The sequence below is a fragment of the Oryzias latipes genome, chromosome 13 (assembly GCF_053564925.1).
Source record: "Oryzias latipes strain Hd-rR chromosome 13, Olatipes_Hd-rR_3.1".
Taxonomy (NCBI): domain Eukaryota; kingdom Metazoa; phylum Chordata; class Actinopteri; order Beloniformes; family Adrianichthyidae; genus Oryzias; species Oryzias latipes.
Window position 1 is genome coordinate 11154147 of NC_136249.1, and position 15904 is coordinate 11170050.

A 15904-nucleotide genomic window follows, 5' to 3' on the forward strand; every position below is an offset into this window, starting at 1 on the left:
GACAAAAATAAGCGTAGAGGTGACGTTTTTCCTGCGCAAACCTGCTGTTGATGTGGTGAATGAGGGTGTAGATGACGTCTCGGAGGACGAAGGCCCAGGCGCCCCCCAGGCCGTCTTTCACCTCCCCGAGCAGCAGGCTGACAAACAGGTGGTACATGAGCAAGATGCGGTGGCGCTCGTAGCCGTTAGTTGTCTCTGCTGCTCTTTCGCACACCGCCAATAGAATCCTCTGAATAGAAATCTAAAAAACAAACAACTTTCATGTTAAAAAAAATAAACGTTTGTATGAGACAGCAGTTGCAAGAGAGAAATCCATCAATATACCGGCGTTTTTGACAGAATGGCGACCAAGGACCTGTGGTTGGCGCTGTGACACTTGCTGAGGTAGTCCATCGTAGCGGTGATGACATCAGAGCTGAAGCAGGGGGGGTTTGGTGCAGGATCGAGCTCTCTGAGTCGCAGAAAATCCACTTAGCAACACATTTCCCAAGGTACGGTCACAAAAAAACACCACAAACTGAAAAAGGGAGACGTCTTTCTGGCACAGCGTGACCAACATTACCCAATGAAGCGTTTCAGGCCTCCACAGTCTGCTTCAACTCCGCTCGGCTCACACAGAGTCATGAGCAACTCCACCACGATGTCGGCCAGGTTACTGTGGATCAGGCTGTCAATTTGCTGTGGACCAATTCACAGAGCAGATCTCAGTCAGCTTGACCAGACTTTTTTACCCAGCAAACCCTTTTTCTAAGCTGAATTAGATTTTAAGGAAAGGTTTTCCACTAAACGTGAGAGATAAAAAAAACACTTCATGAAATCTGTGCTAGCAGCACTTATGTCCCTTGATCTGTTGGGATGGCTTTCAAAATATTTATGTATTTACCTTAAAATCTGTCTAATAGTTTTAGAATAAACCCCTCCATCCTTCTCATCTCATTAGTGAAGCTAAAAAGGCAAAAAATGAAATGTAATTTAAAAATGTTCTCTAAAGCCCATGAATGTCTATATTTAATGTGTTTGCTGTGAATGATTATTCATTTTCTGAAATAATATAAAGGCTTTTTTACTTTGATTTAGAAATCGAAGTTCTTTACTTTAACTATTTTAAAACATAAAAAACTAAGGCTTTGTTAAAGTAATAAAAACCACTTTAATTATACTGTTAAAAATAACTTTATGGAAAACTCTGGAAGAAGGGACAAGTTAGGAATTACAAATACTGTGTTTTCACTCCAACTGGAAATAAGCCACTTTTATGTAATTTTTATCAAACTACTTCTAGATTTACAGATGTTTTTTGCGTATGTGACATATGAACCATTTCCGGACTTAAGGTAAAATGACACAAACTGATAAGAGAAATGCAATTGTTCATTTCTGTCATAAATAAAGCAGGTAAAAAGAAATTCAGGTCAAATTTGTTGTGTCCAGGTGACCCCCAGCTGCCCTCACCTGCTTCCCCAGACAGCTGCCGTCCTTGAGCAGGTCGTACACTTTGTGAGCTTTCTCTCTCTGAGTTGCGGCCTGTGGATCCTGGCCAGGCAGCGCAAAGTACGGCAGAATGTTGACCATGATTTTGGGGAAGCAGTTGGCTAACAAAAGCCTCCAGTCCTTCTCCAGGCACCTGCCGATGGACTTCACCTGCTCAAAGTCGTCTAAGAAGACCAAGCGGGGGATCAGCACCTGGTAGGTGGAGCTGTGCCGATGTAAGCCCGGGATGTTAACCTTCGCAATCATTCGTCCCCTTGGAAAGAATCAAAGACGGGTGACTTTCGCATTACCTGTAGAAGTCTTTGACAGAGTCGTGGTCGAGAAGACTGTAAGGAAAAGAGCCAAGAGTGTAGCGGTCATCAGACTGCCTCTGAGCCAGCCACTCAGCTACCAGATAGTTGAGGTGGGAGGTGACGAAGGATTTCACGCTCTTGTAGCCCAGAACCTTCGACACACTAAACAAAACCTGAAAAAAAGAACAACTTCTCTTCAGTTGTGCCTTCTAATCCACCAACAAAGAAGGTTTCAGTCGGAACCATTCAGCGACATATTTTCCCACGTTTTTCTCTATGTTCTTGAGTTGTGAAGTGTTTGTAAGGACAATGTGGTTTACACACACTTATGACGTACGTCGTTAGTCGGTGTGAGTACTGGCTCCTTGCTGACCGTGCACAAATGCTGAATGCACGGTGCGTGTGATGCATAAGTGCCTGTAGGATGTCCACACAACACAACTACACTCTGATTGTCTAATGTCCTCATTTCTAACCGTCAGGCTGAGCAAAAGGAGCGCGCTTATCCTCTGAACGGCACTAATGGGCTGCTTGCGTAATGCACCGGTGTTTGTATAATGACAAATCTGTACGATGTGCCTGCGTTCTGCCTGCTTTACCCTTTCTTGTCCTTACGTGTTGTTTAAGTCTTCGCCATGACCTGTTGCCCAGCGCATGACCCTATGAAGCAATTTTCATGAACATTTTCACTCTACGGCCTCATCGAGTGGTCTGCAACTTCTCACCTGCAGACGAAGACCTAAAGAAATGAAGAGTGGTTACCTTTTTGATGAGCTGCTCCTCGAGGTTGTTCTCTTTGTAGGACTGGAAAAGTGCAAACAGACACTGTTTTTCACAAACGGGGCTGCAACACAGCACGACCGACAAACTCTTCAGCAGGGTGGCCTTTCGGTTGAAGCCCTCGTCCTGCTCATCCTTTAAATGATTGTTTCCCTGTGAACAACATGGTAAATTAAGCATAAAGTAAAAGGTAAAAAGCCAGAAAAAGCAACAAAAGAAACCACCCGTTACAGTACCCATGAACTTACAGGAAGCTTCATTCCTTCCTGAGCCTTCAGGTAAATGTGCTCAAAAGCTTTTTGCTGGTGTTTCAGCGGCATCATCTCCCTCATTTTTGGAAACTCTGGTTTCATCTCCAGAAACAGCCTAAATACAGATGACAACATGACAAATGTTAAAAATCATAAAAATACAAAGGCAGTAGAGCTCTTGTAAAGCACATAGGTGGGAGTTTCATAGTTTGAGGCCAGGTTTATTTTAAGTCTAGGGGTGTATTCAGACTGGAAAAATCATCTGGTCCGGATGGAGTCCTGAACCTTGCGCTTGGTCTCTATTCAGACTGGCATCAAGCGGCCCATTCTGCAACAGACTAAAGCTTGTAAACAAAACCATGTGGCTAAATATCTCTTCACACATTGGCCAGGAATCACAAAGGCGGGGCAAAGCATCTACACGCAGAAATTATGGAAGTCCTGTTCTAGTTTACTGATTCCAACTTTATATTTTGTTGACCAATTTTAAACGCCTGTATCAACATCAGGTACAACACTTTTTACCGCTACTCTAGGATGGTGGAGGCATGCTGCTGGCATGTTATGCGTGTGCCGCATAACAAGGCACGGCTGTTAAAATAAAGGTTCTAACAAATAAACAGTTGGACCCTTTTTTTCTGTTTGATAACTTGACAATTGTTGCTTGCTATCACGTGACCACCAGCTACGGTGGCTGGTTTGGTTCAGTTGTTCCACTCCGAGGACGGATTGTATTCAGACTTAAGAATCTCAGAAGCTCATTCTCATTGAAAAAGGACCAAGACCACCCCCAAAGATGGGTTAGAGAGTAGCTCCTGGTCCCAGATCCGGGTGTGTTTGGGTGTATTCAGACTGAAAAATGTGTTCCGGATTATCAGAGGAAACAAAGTCTGGTTTTCCTTTAAGCAAACCCTGACTACACCCTAAGACGTGCTTTGTAGAATCATTATAACTTAATGCTGAAACAAAGTATATAGTGAATGCCTTAAAACATCAGAGCGGCAGCACACCTCTCCACGGATGTAGCCACCTGCATGCGGACATAGTGGTCAGCATCTGCAAGGTAAGATGGAAGGACAGAAGACAACAAACGCTCTTCCTCCCCTTCATCCCCTCTGAGGCTCAAAATAGCCCAGTTACAGTGTGGGTCTGCCTAAACAAAACAAAGAGAAACAAACAAGAACACACAAAATCAGCTCCTTCACTTGTTTTCTTACAACAAATCCCTGTTTTGTGAACAGTAGAGGTGGATTCAGGTGAGGTTACCTCAAGCAAAGCAACAAGACACCTCACTAAAGCTGCTCTCACAGACGCAGAACATTTTCCTGACTTGCTTAGGAAGCTGAGAAAAGAAAGCAACAGATGGGAATCAAAAAACACTACAATGACTGGATGCACAGTCATTGGTTTGGGTGTAAAAAGGCTACGAACCAAAACCCAGACACCACTTGCAGCAGACACCCCTGGACGTGTTTCATGTCTTCCAGCACGGGGCGAGTTCTTCCCAGGCTCTTTATGGAGGGTAACAAACTGAGCAGCACAGCAACACAGATCTCCTGATCCTGACGATACAGACCGCACAGATCCCTGCAGACACACCGGCAAATGCACAACACGCCTATTATTTCAAGCTGGACTACACTTTGAGAAAAGCCGCTCACACTTCCTTACGCGAGAGGACGGAGCAGCAAATCGAATTCCTCTGCAGAGAGCGAGTCTTCAGCAGGAAGGTTCTTCAACAGGACAAGATACTGCAGGAGAACCAAACATTAGCACAAGACAAAAGGTGAAAACCCCGAACGGAGGCTTCGACCAACCATGTTGAGGTGCAGGGCTTTGCCGAAATCCATCTGCTCCAGGAAAAGCAGCAGCCGGCGCCGCACCTCGTGAGGCTTGAAAAGCAGACCATGAACAGGCGGGACGGAACCGCACTCGCACAGGAACGCCAGGACTGCCAGGAGAGCTGTGTCCTGCTGCGACAGGTTTTCCTCTGCCAGCAGACATTTTGCACCTGTCAGAGCACAAAAGGTTTTTCCTCAGGTGCACAATCTTAAATACGTCAAAAGATTTTCTGAGCTTAAATTCCCCCAAAACATGAAACAACTACATCACAAGTTTGTAAAAAACAATAAATAAGGATGCATTGTCGTACTGCTACACTAAGTAGACAAAAGAAAAGACACTAAATGACTATTAAAATATTGATAATGTTTGTTAAAAAATGTATATTTATAAAGTTCTACCGTGCATAGAATGGTTTGCTTTCTTTAACGTTTCGTTTTTTATTGTGAGGCCACATAAATAGTGGAGGAAGTGGGTGGAGTCATCAGCAAATTGACAAAACAGAAAAGATTTCGGGTGGGCGGCGGCCATTGGAGGAGGCCTTTTCTAAAAAACCTCCATGGCTGCCGCTCTGTAGAAACTATGTCCTCAAAAACGTCACAGGTTTTCTATTTCAGCTAAAAACAATGTTATCATAATTTAAAAAAACGATTGTACAATGGATCAAAAGATGGTTGGAGCGGGTGTTAAAGTCTAAATAAAGCTCACCCGGGCGGCAGGAGGTGTCAGCACCGTCTCCTTTCTGCCTGTTGGCGCCGTTGAAGCTGCTGGAACCTTCACCGTCATCAAAAAGGTCGTGGTCGTCCCCGGCTGGCTGAACTTTAGTCATCTCCCAGTCCTCCTCCATTTGCTCATCATCATCCACTTTTTTGGACCAACTATTTAACTGATTTAAGAGGGAAGAATAATTTCAGTGAGATTTCACACGATCACGCCCCCCCCCAGCATGGCCGTCACTCACCAGCAGTTTGCAGATTTCTGCCGATTCACTGATGAGGCTGGCTGGTAGAGCCAGTACGAACAAACCAGAGGAGACGGCATTAACGTGGACCTGTAGAGAGAAATAGGTTGGAATCTCCTTAATCTGCAGCCACATGCTCAAAATGTCTGATAGCTGCCGTAAGAACAGAATCTGTTACCACAGGTTTCCTGCTTGCGGACTGAGTGCACAGCTTCATAACCGATCTGAGACTAGACATGGCGCCTTCGTCCGACATTTTCACTTTTACACTGGAAACAAAGCCGCTGAGTTCCTGAGCCAAGGCCTGGTCAGGAGATCAGCAGTCTCTCAGTGCACAATCAGAAACAAATATCTCATTTGACAGGAAGATAGGGGGTCAAATCAGGACCAGCTTAAAGTGAACGACAAAACAGATTGTACTTTCAAAAACATACAGTGTATAGTTGAAGAAGAAAAAAATGTACAATTGTAAATTAAATGATATTTATATTTCAAACTTGTTTTAAAATTTAATAATAGGTCAATTTGAAACTTGAATTTGAAAAAAAAAATAAGTAAACCTAAATTGAAAAACAATGTTTGTTTGTAAAAGCTGCTGTTTTTCATTTTCCACTTTGGTTTTATCCACTATGATGCGGCGCACAGTAGGGATAAAATGCTCGCGAGGTTTGGTAGATCAGAGGAGGGATGACACAGCAGACGCTGTTTTGGTGGGGCAATGACGTCACCATGAGCTCTGTCCCGTGATGTCAATCATAGCTGAAAGCCCCACCCCTAAAGTAAAGTTAGGCTTAGCACCGAAAGCAAAAATTCTGAATTGAAACAGTAAACTAAAGAGACAGAGAGAAAAAGAAAAAAGAGATAATATAAAATAGCGGCTGTTAAAATAAAAATCATTTTTCATTTGGTAACAGCTTCAGGTTGATGGTATTTCTTTTAATCCAAGTTTCAAATGATCACGTTTACAATGCATACTTTTGAGTTTAAAAATTTTCTCATTTTTTTTAAACTTACATACTGTTTTTTTAATTCACTTTAAGATGATTTACCCCCATAGGAAGAAGGCAAGATGAGAGGAACCACTGCACCTTTGCTTTAGTGAAGAGCCGGGAGCAGCAGGCCTCGTCCTGAGTCACACATCCCGTAGAGACGTAGCCCGCCAGAACACCAATCAGCAGAGCACAACAGCGCACCAAGCACTCCGGAGGAACGGACGGAGACTGCCGGGTTCAAAATAGGAGTTTCTGACCAAACCAGCAGACACAATAAATAAATAAAGCCTCTACTCACATCAGGAGAATAACAGTTGAGCAGGCTGTCCGCCACAGAAAGCACAAGCTGCTCCAGCTTGTTTCGGAGGCCGAGGACGGCGGGAAACTGACAGTCGGCTGACGGCGCCGGCTCGTTGGCGCGTGCTGGGATCTCTGACGCATTAAAGCTAAAGTGCAGGTAGAGTGTCTCAATCTCCTCCAGGTTTTCTTTGGCCTCGGATGCTACTTGGTCTCGAGAAGAGCCGCTACAGACAAAAACAGCAGTTATTCACACTTCCAGAAGGTCACTGCAGGGTTGCAAAAGCAACTAAAGGTTTAGAAGACTTCAGCTTTCAGGAAACAGCTGTGTGGACACTAATGCATATAATTGGAAATTACAAAGACTTTGTTTTTTTGTTTTTTTTTACCTTGCAACTCCCTCTGTACCCAGTAGGAACTTCAAGCCAACTCTTGTGTCTTTCAGTGTCAGTGAGACCAAAATATTTGCTATCAGATTATGAGGAAAATCTCTGCAACAGAAAAAAAAATATTTAATTCAGAGAGAAGAAACCAAAATATAATTAAAAGCATATTTTCTACGGGATAAAAAAGAAAAAGATAGTGGTGACTACGCGACAGCAGGGACCTGCAGATGATTGGATGAGGCCTGCTGCTGTCCTCGGTCTCATCATTCTGGTTGCTCAGCAGCAGCCAAGCAATAAGATTTTCTTTCAAAAAAGGGGATGGAGATCCCTCTGTAGCTCCCAAAGAGTCCCAGATGGAGCTCGACGTGACACTTTTTGGGACAGGACACTTGAGGATTGTGTGGGTAAGACAAAGAGCAGAACTCCTGTACATAAAAAAAAAGAGAAAAAGGACTGATGATGCTTTAAAACATTTCAATTTTATCAACTTAAAATGTATTAAATCGTTGTTTTTTGCACATTAAAACAAATAACTCACTTGGATGGCTTGCATGCAGACCCAGAGAAGAGTTTCCAGAACTCTCGGTCGACATTCACCAGCCCGCCGTGCACAATGGAGGCCAGCAGATCCAGGCTGAGAGACTCTGTGTGGGGTGAGCCGACACCTCGCACACCGAGGGCCCAAATGCGAGCCCAGAGCCGGTCAAGCTCCGCCTTGTGGGCCTGGGCTTTGTGTGGGCAGCGGGCCTGGCAGAGTGCCACCTCCCTGAGGCAGCGCAGCACGTACAGGCTCCTCTCACCTCTGCGCTGCTCTGCTAGGAGCTGGTGCAACGCCGACAGCAGTGGAACCAGCTCCCGCCTGGGCACCGTAGACGAGTACTTACAGGTGAGCACTGAGGTAATCTGCAACCTAAAGACAGAGAATACATGCTTGAGAAACTTTTCGGGGCATTTTGTCCGGTTGTAGAGTTTTTTTTTAATTGTAACAGATTTGTGAAATGAATACCAAGGGATGATGTCAAAGTCATCGGATTGAGGCTGCAGACGTTCGAGGAGCACTTCCCAGCCCATTTCAATGCGCCGACGTTTACTGGCTGCACCGTGGGAGGGACTTCCCATCTGCGTGGCCCTGTGGGGGGCCTGCGTGACCTCCAACGTATGGCTCCCACTGTCATCAGTGAACAGCTACAGCAAACCAGCAGCAAAGGATTATTGAAACAAAAAAAAAAAGAGGATAGACAAAACTTGCTTAAAGACCCACTATGATAAAAATGTTGTTTGTGGTGTTTCTTACATGATGGAGGAGGTGTAGACAGAAAATTAAGCTTAAAGAGCATTTTCTGAGTATTTCTTTATTAAAATAGTTGTGGATCAGCAGCAGAAGAAAACACTCTGTTAGAAAGTGACGTGGAAAATACGCTGGGCGCCGTATCTGATGCATCCTTGTGTAGACAAATAGATCAATGTAAGTCTTTTTCCTCGTCTGAGCTTGAATCTGGATCAAAACTGTACGGCTGGATAATTTCAATATTGGTCGAAATTTTGTGTAGCAGTGCCAATGTTAGGCCTTGGGTGTGAGGGGCTGTAAGCTAGCGCATAAGCAGAGAGCTCTCAGTAACAGGGAAGGGGAGCAGGCTCCACGCCAACCGTCCCGCCCACAGCTCAGAGGTGAATTTCTAATGAACTACTCCTGCTCTGCAGAAACTATGTCCTAGAAAACAACACAGGCTTCTCTTTTAGGCTTGGGTCAAAACAACAATGCTTTTCCAACAGACTGGACTTCATGATTGATCTGGAAATAGGAGCAGCAACTGCTTACCTGGTGACAGATGTCAGCCGTGAGCTCGATCAGATTGTCTTTGACAGCTACGTGTCGGCTCCCTGTGGCGTACTTCCCTCTGCTGCCTATCTGGCTGATCTCTCTGACCAAGGAGTCGTACAGGCTGTACAGCAGACCACGCCACCTCGTCCAGTCTTCAGCGTGAGCACCTACAGCAACAAGAACCCAACAAACACTGGCTTTGTGCCCATTGCAGTTGGAGCCAACATACTTGATTAAATGTGTTTACGAAACATGTCTTACTATTTCTACATTCTCTTCTAATTCAAAACATCAGTTTTCCTTGTGGTTTTAATTTTGTGGAATAAATGGGAAACATTGCTCCACCTGTGTCGTGTGTTTTGGCTCCTTTAGGGTGGTGAACACACATCTGGAGGTTCAAAAAGTCCACAATCTCCTCTTTGAGTGGTGCACTTGGCCTCATATCTGCCCACACATACAGCACAGAGGGCAGCAGCTCCTCCCCCAGGCGACACGCTCTCATCCTGCAGTTGACGGCCGCCGACCTCAGGAAGACGTTCAGAGCTGAGACTAAATGCTCCAAGACCGGCAGGTGTTTCTCCTGCCTGCAGGTGTGTGAGGAAACTTTAGAAACTTTACCGCAGCACAGCTGAAGAACGTTGCATTTGACATTTCACCTGGCATTAAGCAGAGCTTTGGTGAAAAAGCCGAACAGAGCGTCGGTGAAGGCGTCGGTCTGCGTGCAGCAGCCCCGCACCAACGTGTGGATGACTCTGCTGAGCAACACACGGTTGATGGATCTGGAGGAAGAGTTAAAAAAGCCACAGTACAAATCCAACAGATCTATGAGAAAAAACAAAGAACAAGAAAATGATATGTAGAATTCTGGAGAATAGAGCTGACAAAGCAAAACTTTCCAGAAATGGAGTTAAAAATGCTTCCGCACTCTGCCACTGCTTCTGAGAGATGTCACACCAGTACTTGCGGACGGTGAGGATGTCCTTTAAAAGGATGCTGCTGTAATTTTCTCCGTACGCTGTGCAGCAGTGGGAGCTCTGCAGAACCTCTGTCACGTGTTTCAGCAGCTCACTGCAATTCAGACGAGGCCCGCCTGCAAAAAGAATAAATACGTAAAAACCAAATTCTGACTAGCGTCTACTCAAAAGCTTTCCTTCAAGCCCCACTCCGATCATCTTTTGATGTATTTTTAAAGCGTTCCCAGTGGTCATATAATATGATGATATAATTATGACTACGCCGTTTTCAACCAAAATCAATGTTGTTTTCTAGGCTATACTTTCTGTACTTTTAAGCTTAATTTTCTTTATGCACGTCCTCCATCATTAGAATATGTTTAAACCCCAATTTTCATTAAAGTCATTCTTTAAGGATCAGAGTAGGGAACAAAAGATGTGTGTCTACAATCATTATTGAAACATATTTTTATTATTATGCCAAACAACATCTTGGACTGCAGAGTGTGGCCCTTACGTTTGTTTGCATAACGAATAAAGTACTTAATCAAGCTGCACACTTCAGCCATCTTCTTCTGCCGTATAGCCAGCGTGGTTGCCGTCACATTGGATCTACTTGATTGAATACTTTCCATCTCCTTCTGGACATAATGCTGCAGGAACCTGGTCCAGGAAAAATGCAGTGACACACATTAGAAGAACAGAATCTTAAAAGAATTTTACAGATTATGTAAGGGTTAATGGCCGACAAAGTGTGCGTTATTATTCTTTAACGCACGCCTTGGAAGCCTGAACCGTCCGACGCGAAGTGCGTTAAAAAGTGATAATGCACACTTTGAAGGCCATTAACCCGCTTATACCATGGTCACTTACAAAAGCAATACATATTAACCAGTTTTTAGTCCTTAAATGTTGTTTTTTTTCCCGATTTGGATCGCCTTTCTCACAAAAAGCGGACTATTTGTTTCGTGATGCGGCGAATCGCTTTTTTCGCACCGCCGCTGCAGTCAAGATTTGGCGATATATATATGCTGATCTTTCCGATGGGTTGAATAAAGCATCAGTTCAGAGAGAAAGTTCTCTTACCGCTTGTTTTTGTCCAAATGATGAAGTAAAAGGTTGTTTTAAAGAAGCCGGCGCAGTGATACAAAACATTTAAGCTAGGTGACTGGAACTTCTTTCTTCACCATGCGGTTGTCAGGTTTTAATGCACACCCAGCAGCCAATCAGAATCGAGTATTCCCCCGGACCATGGTATAACCCGTGTTTAAACATGGAGTTCACCTAAAATGCGGGTTGAACCTGTGCACAAAAAAAGTCACCAAAACCTTTTCTTCCATAGTGGAGACTACCTGAAGACATTGTCCCATGTGAGCTGCTTGGAGACTTTGGCTTTGGCCAATGAGGCACAATCCAGTTCTTGCAAAACTGCAGGAGATCGAAGGAGCCGTCTGAAGTTTTCAGCTTCTTTCTGATGGCACAAAACAATGGCACTTAAGTAAGGGATAATGCCCCACAAGGTGTTCTTTATCAGAAAATAAGGGACGACGCCGAAGTCCATAGCACTTATACTACGGTCACTTACCATAAATATATTAATTTGAGCAATTATTAGTACTTTGATCCTGTTCTTTTAAAGGTTTCAATCGTTTTTCACAAGAAGCGGACTATTAGAAATAGGGTGTGGCAAGTTGTCACGGTAACGGCTACAGAGCCCGCACCTCGCTCTGCTGCAGCTGTTGTAGGAGAACTAACAGGGCTCGACATAGCCATTTGTCCGCTGGCCCGGTCTTGTTTTTCGAGCAGTTCGGACCACAAGACTTTACTTTTCATTTGTCCGCTCGGGCCACTAAAATATCTAACGGTTTATATATTCTTCACCTTTTTCAATAAAGTAAATTTTGCGAAAACGTGTAGATTTACCTCGTCTTCATAATTTAGTTTTTTTATGTTAGTCCTGTGTTCAGACTTCAAGGGTTTCTATGGGAAACCTTTGATCACTTCTCCTTCTCTCCCGCCTGCTCGCGCGCGGCATTCACTGCCGAGAACCACGCGGCACGCGCTCACTACTTTTTTTTTTCAAACTTTATTGAATGTAACAATTCAATACAAAACAATGTTAAACAGCAACAACGAAGGCACAAGCCAGTGGGTTATCATTACATTTGATTATAAATCCGACACCGTCACTGAAGAGAGACTGAAGCATGTCAGAGATGTGGAAGACATGGCAGGAATAGATAGGAATATGTTGGATGGAGTAGTGGGTATAATTAGTAGTATGGACAGCAAGATATTTAATGAATGCATTGAAGATGAAACTGTATCCACTAAGCTTTAAGCTGAATGTCAAAGAATCAAAGGCAACTCCAAATACCTGAATCTCAGACTCAAATGCAGTAGAATGTTAAACTACTTAATTTTGTTTTTCTTTACAACACTGTAAGCAGTAAGTATTTCTAGTTAGCTGAATGATCTCAGTTAGACCTGCACAATATGAGGAAAACTCGCGATATGCGATATCAGAGATTAAAATTGCGATAACGATATAATTTGCGGTATATAAACAAACAGCAAAATAACCAAATAACCATTCCCAGTTTAAAAATTATACTCCAATGACCCACGTTGACATAGGTTACAAACATCTAACATAACAGGGCTCCATCTGATTGGTCAACAATGTGAAGGCGTCCATCCGATTGGTCAAATGCATTAAGGGATTTATTTGATTCGTTAAATGGTTCAAGCTGCCATTAGATTGTTTTAACACATTTAAGGTTTATGATTTATTGCGATATTTGCCGTTAGAAGCACCATGAAAACTTCTGAACTAGTGTTACCTACTACACTGCAGTGCTCTCTTCAAAACATCTGAAACAGACTAGAGCAGATTTAAGTTTGATATGGTCTATTTTCAGTCATTGAAAAGTGTAGAAATAAGTGATGTCACCAGAATGCACCAAATTGCACCATATTAAAAGTTTCCGTGGGGGCATGCCCCCAGACCCCCCTAAAGTTGCAAGCACCTGCGGAGCGGCGGGTCCCGCTATGCGCGGTGTCGGGCCAGTAACTTTCAGGCAGGGCCAGTAAGTTTCAAAAACTACTGGCCCTGTGGGCCAGTGCAAATTTCTGGGCTATGTCAACCCCTGACTAACCAGCGGAAGACAGTGGTATGTCCGCTGAAGGTCATGTTAAGTGATGCAAAGCACCATTTCAGGGGGAAAGTTCACCTCTTACCGCCTGCTTCTGTTCAGACAATGAAGCAAAGGAATTGTTTCAAAAAAAAAAGAGAAGAAAACAGTCTGCAAATAGTTTCCTAGATCGCTTTTATAGTAAAGAACTGTCCACCTATAACTCTAAACATTAAATGTGGATCACAAAACAAACAATTTATTTAAATAGTAACAAAATAATGTAGAAATACATGTTGCAAGTCTCTGTTTGTTACGAGTACCAACTGGCGTTTGGGTCAGTGTTACAGAACATTAAGGATATGTGAGCAGAACTTCTTATGTAGGTGTCCGTTTCACTCTTTGATGGACATCCAGTACAGCCAATCAGAGTAGAGTATTCACCCAAACAAGGGGTCTGCAACCTTTAACGCTAAAAGAGTCATTTGGGTTAGTTTCTAAATGAACAAAACCTAGTGAAAGCCACAAATTCCCACTTCCCTGTTCGAAAAACAAATTTTATTTATGTTTCTCAGGCCATTTAGCTATTCATTTATAAAATCACTTCAAAATATTTACAATAATTTAAGTATAAAGTGAATGTTTTTTTCTGTGTACTGTATAACGATTTGACTGTCTTTTATTATTACAGCAGCACACACAAATTCTTTTCAAAAATAAATTAGACCAAAATGATTGTTTCAAATAAGATCCTCCAGCTGAAGCACATTTAACTGCAAGAAAGCTACGTAAAGCTTGACATTTTCTATCATGACGTCACCCCCTTCTGATGAGTTAAAAATCCAAACAAAACCTTATTAACTGAAATAAATGAACAAAAAACACAAATCCATTATTTAACCAGTGGTTAGCGCTCTTGCCTCACAGCAAGAAGGCCCCTGGTTCAAGTCCCCGGCTGGGGGACCTGAAGCAGAACATCGATGGGGGACCTTTCTGTGTGGAGTTGGCATGTTCTCCCCGTGTATGCGTGGGTTTTCTTTGGGGACCCCGGCTTCCTCCCACAGTCCAAAGACATGCTTCATCATAGGTTATTGGATCCTCTAAATCAGGGGTCGGGAACCTTTTTGGCCAAGAGAGCCATAAACGCCACATATTTTTAAATGTAATTTCGAAAGAGCCATACAATAATGTAGTGTCCTTTTCCCACACGGAGACTTAACCTCTTTTAAGGTTCTTTATTCTGGTTAATGCAGGCTGTAACAAATGCCGTAAATTAATTCAGCAGCTCCTGAATCTCTCCCGCCGAGACGAGAGCGCTTCTCCCAACTTTATATTCCCCCCTCCCGCTCCAGCCCTCCCATTTCCCTTATTCGGCCCATAGCTGAACCCCATTGGTCCAAATTAACTAACAACAAGCTGAGCGACAGAACTAAGAGCCAATCAGATCTCTGCTTGATGCGTTCAAGGAACTCCAGAACTTTTAACGCGGCCCAACAGCCAAGTTAAACTCAGTCCGCTACAATATGTTTAAAACTAAATATTCAAGTGAATGTGTGCATTTGATATAATTTCAACACTTTTAAAGTACAATAAGTCTGTGGATTATTTTTAATAACATTGTTATGCTGTTGCTAATAAATGATGAGTATTTCTCGTGGTAGTTTTGTTGATGGTCTAGTCTGGTTGATACGTGGTGAGTTTCTGCTTCGTTCAGGCGTTGAGACTTTAAACGTGATCATAGGTCTGAATGTTCTGTAAATGTGAGACAGACTGATCACATGCAGACGCGGAGCCAAACACACACACTCACACGCTGCAGTGAGTGACGGGCAGCAGGTTTTATGTTTTTACAATCCCTGCGCGGTTCACCTTACTGACCGAGCCCACAACTCCACCCTCACCCTCTGCTTTCTCCCTCTCAGTCACATCCTGTCCCCGCTACTGCGCGCTCTTTCTCAGAGACGGGGGCGCGCAGTTTTAGGCACGGCAATTCACAGGTTTCCGGCTGGTACAAACTCTGTGAAATAATAGATAATTGTAAACTGATAATGCTGGCGCAGATCCTTCTCTCCAAGCACCGCTACTACTGTGCGCCTCTGCCATCCCATCGCGCCCGAGAAGGACTGGTCTAATGAAAAAGAAAAAATTAAAAATGTGTCTGCGAGCCACATGTGACCATCAAAAGAGCCATATATGGCTCGCGAGCCATAGGTTCCCGACCCCTGCTCTAAATTGTCCCTAGGTGTGAATGTGAGAGTGCATGGATGGGTGATTGTGACCCTGCAACAGACTGGCCCCTGTCCAGGATGTCCCCTGCGTTCGGGATAGGCTCCAGGGATTCAAAGATGAATGAATGAAAGATATAATTTTTCTACTAAGTCCCCAAATGTTAGGATGTTTGCGTTTTTACCTTTCTCTCAGTAGCTTTATCATGTTCCAGCCCTCTGCAGCAGAGCAGTAAATCATGTAGAGCCAGACTCATCCTGCTTCACAGCTGATTGTTGTACCTGTCTGGACAACATCAAAGCATCATCACATCTGTTCCAAATATCAACATACACAAAGGCTCTGTAAGGTCTCTGACTGCTTCCATTCAAGGCAAAATGCAGAATGGTTTATGCTCTGCAAACATGAGGATTGTCAGCATAGTGTGGGTGTGTACAGACAGCTGTCACGTGGTGGATGGATGTCTTTTTAAAGCA

At 43.6% G+C, this 15904-nt stretch overlaps 1 protein-coding gene across 4 annotated transcripts in view; it reads right to left on the reverse strand.

Moving 5' to 3' along the window:
• Positions 1-15904, reverse strand: part of atm (ATM serine/threonine kinase) — a 35125-nt gene that overhangs the window by 18719 nt on the left and 502 nt on the right. For 2 of the 4 annotated variants that reach the window (XM_078929615.1, XM_020708433.3), the window contains 28 exons: positions 15613-15709; positions 11421-11539; positions 10586-10731; positions 10041-10205; positions 9772-9937; positions 9461-9699; positions 9113-9282; positions 8300-8478; positions 7832-8203; positions 7515-7718; positions 7297-7398; positions 6909-7134; positions 6707-6838; positions 5797-5922; positions 5619-5708; positions 5366-5543; positions 4633-4826; positions 4487-4566; positions 4247-4402; positions 4082-4157; positions 3826-3968; positions 2813-2930; positions 2547-2717; positions 1782-1957; positions 1453-1696; positions 563-678; positions 325-451; positions 42-241 (listed from right to left, as the gene is read on the reverse strand). In XM_078929615.1, the coding sequence (XP_078785741.1) occupies positions 42-241; positions 325-451; positions 563-678; positions 1453-1696; positions 1782-1957; positions 2547-2717; positions 2813-2930; positions 3826-3968; positions 4082-4157; positions 4247-4402; positions 4487-4566; positions 4633-4826; positions 5366-5543; positions 5619-5708; positions 5797-5922; positions 6707-6838; positions 6909-7134; positions 7297-7398; positions 7515-7718; positions 7832-8203; positions 8300-8478; positions 9113-9282; positions 9461-9699; positions 9772-9937; positions 10041-10205; positions 10586-10731; positions 11421-11539; positions 15613-15684 (4487 nt within the window). In that variant the 5' untranslated portion in view covers positions 15685-15709. Of the gene's footprint in view, positions 1-41; positions 242-324; positions 452-562; positions 679-1452; positions 1697-1781; positions 1958-2546; positions 2718-2812; positions 2931-3825; positions 3969-4081; positions 4158-4246; positions 4403-4486; positions 4567-4632; positions 4827-5365; positions 5544-5618; positions 5709-5796; positions 5923-6706; positions 6839-6908; positions 7135-7296; positions 7399-7514; positions 7719-7831; positions 8204-8299; positions 8479-9112; positions 9283-9460; positions 9700-9771; positions 9938-10040; positions 10206-10585; positions 10732-11420; positions 11540-15612; positions 15714-15904 lie in introns of all 4 variants that reach the window. The other 2 variants (XM_020708434.3, XM_011482862.4) reach the window with 1 other exon arrangement.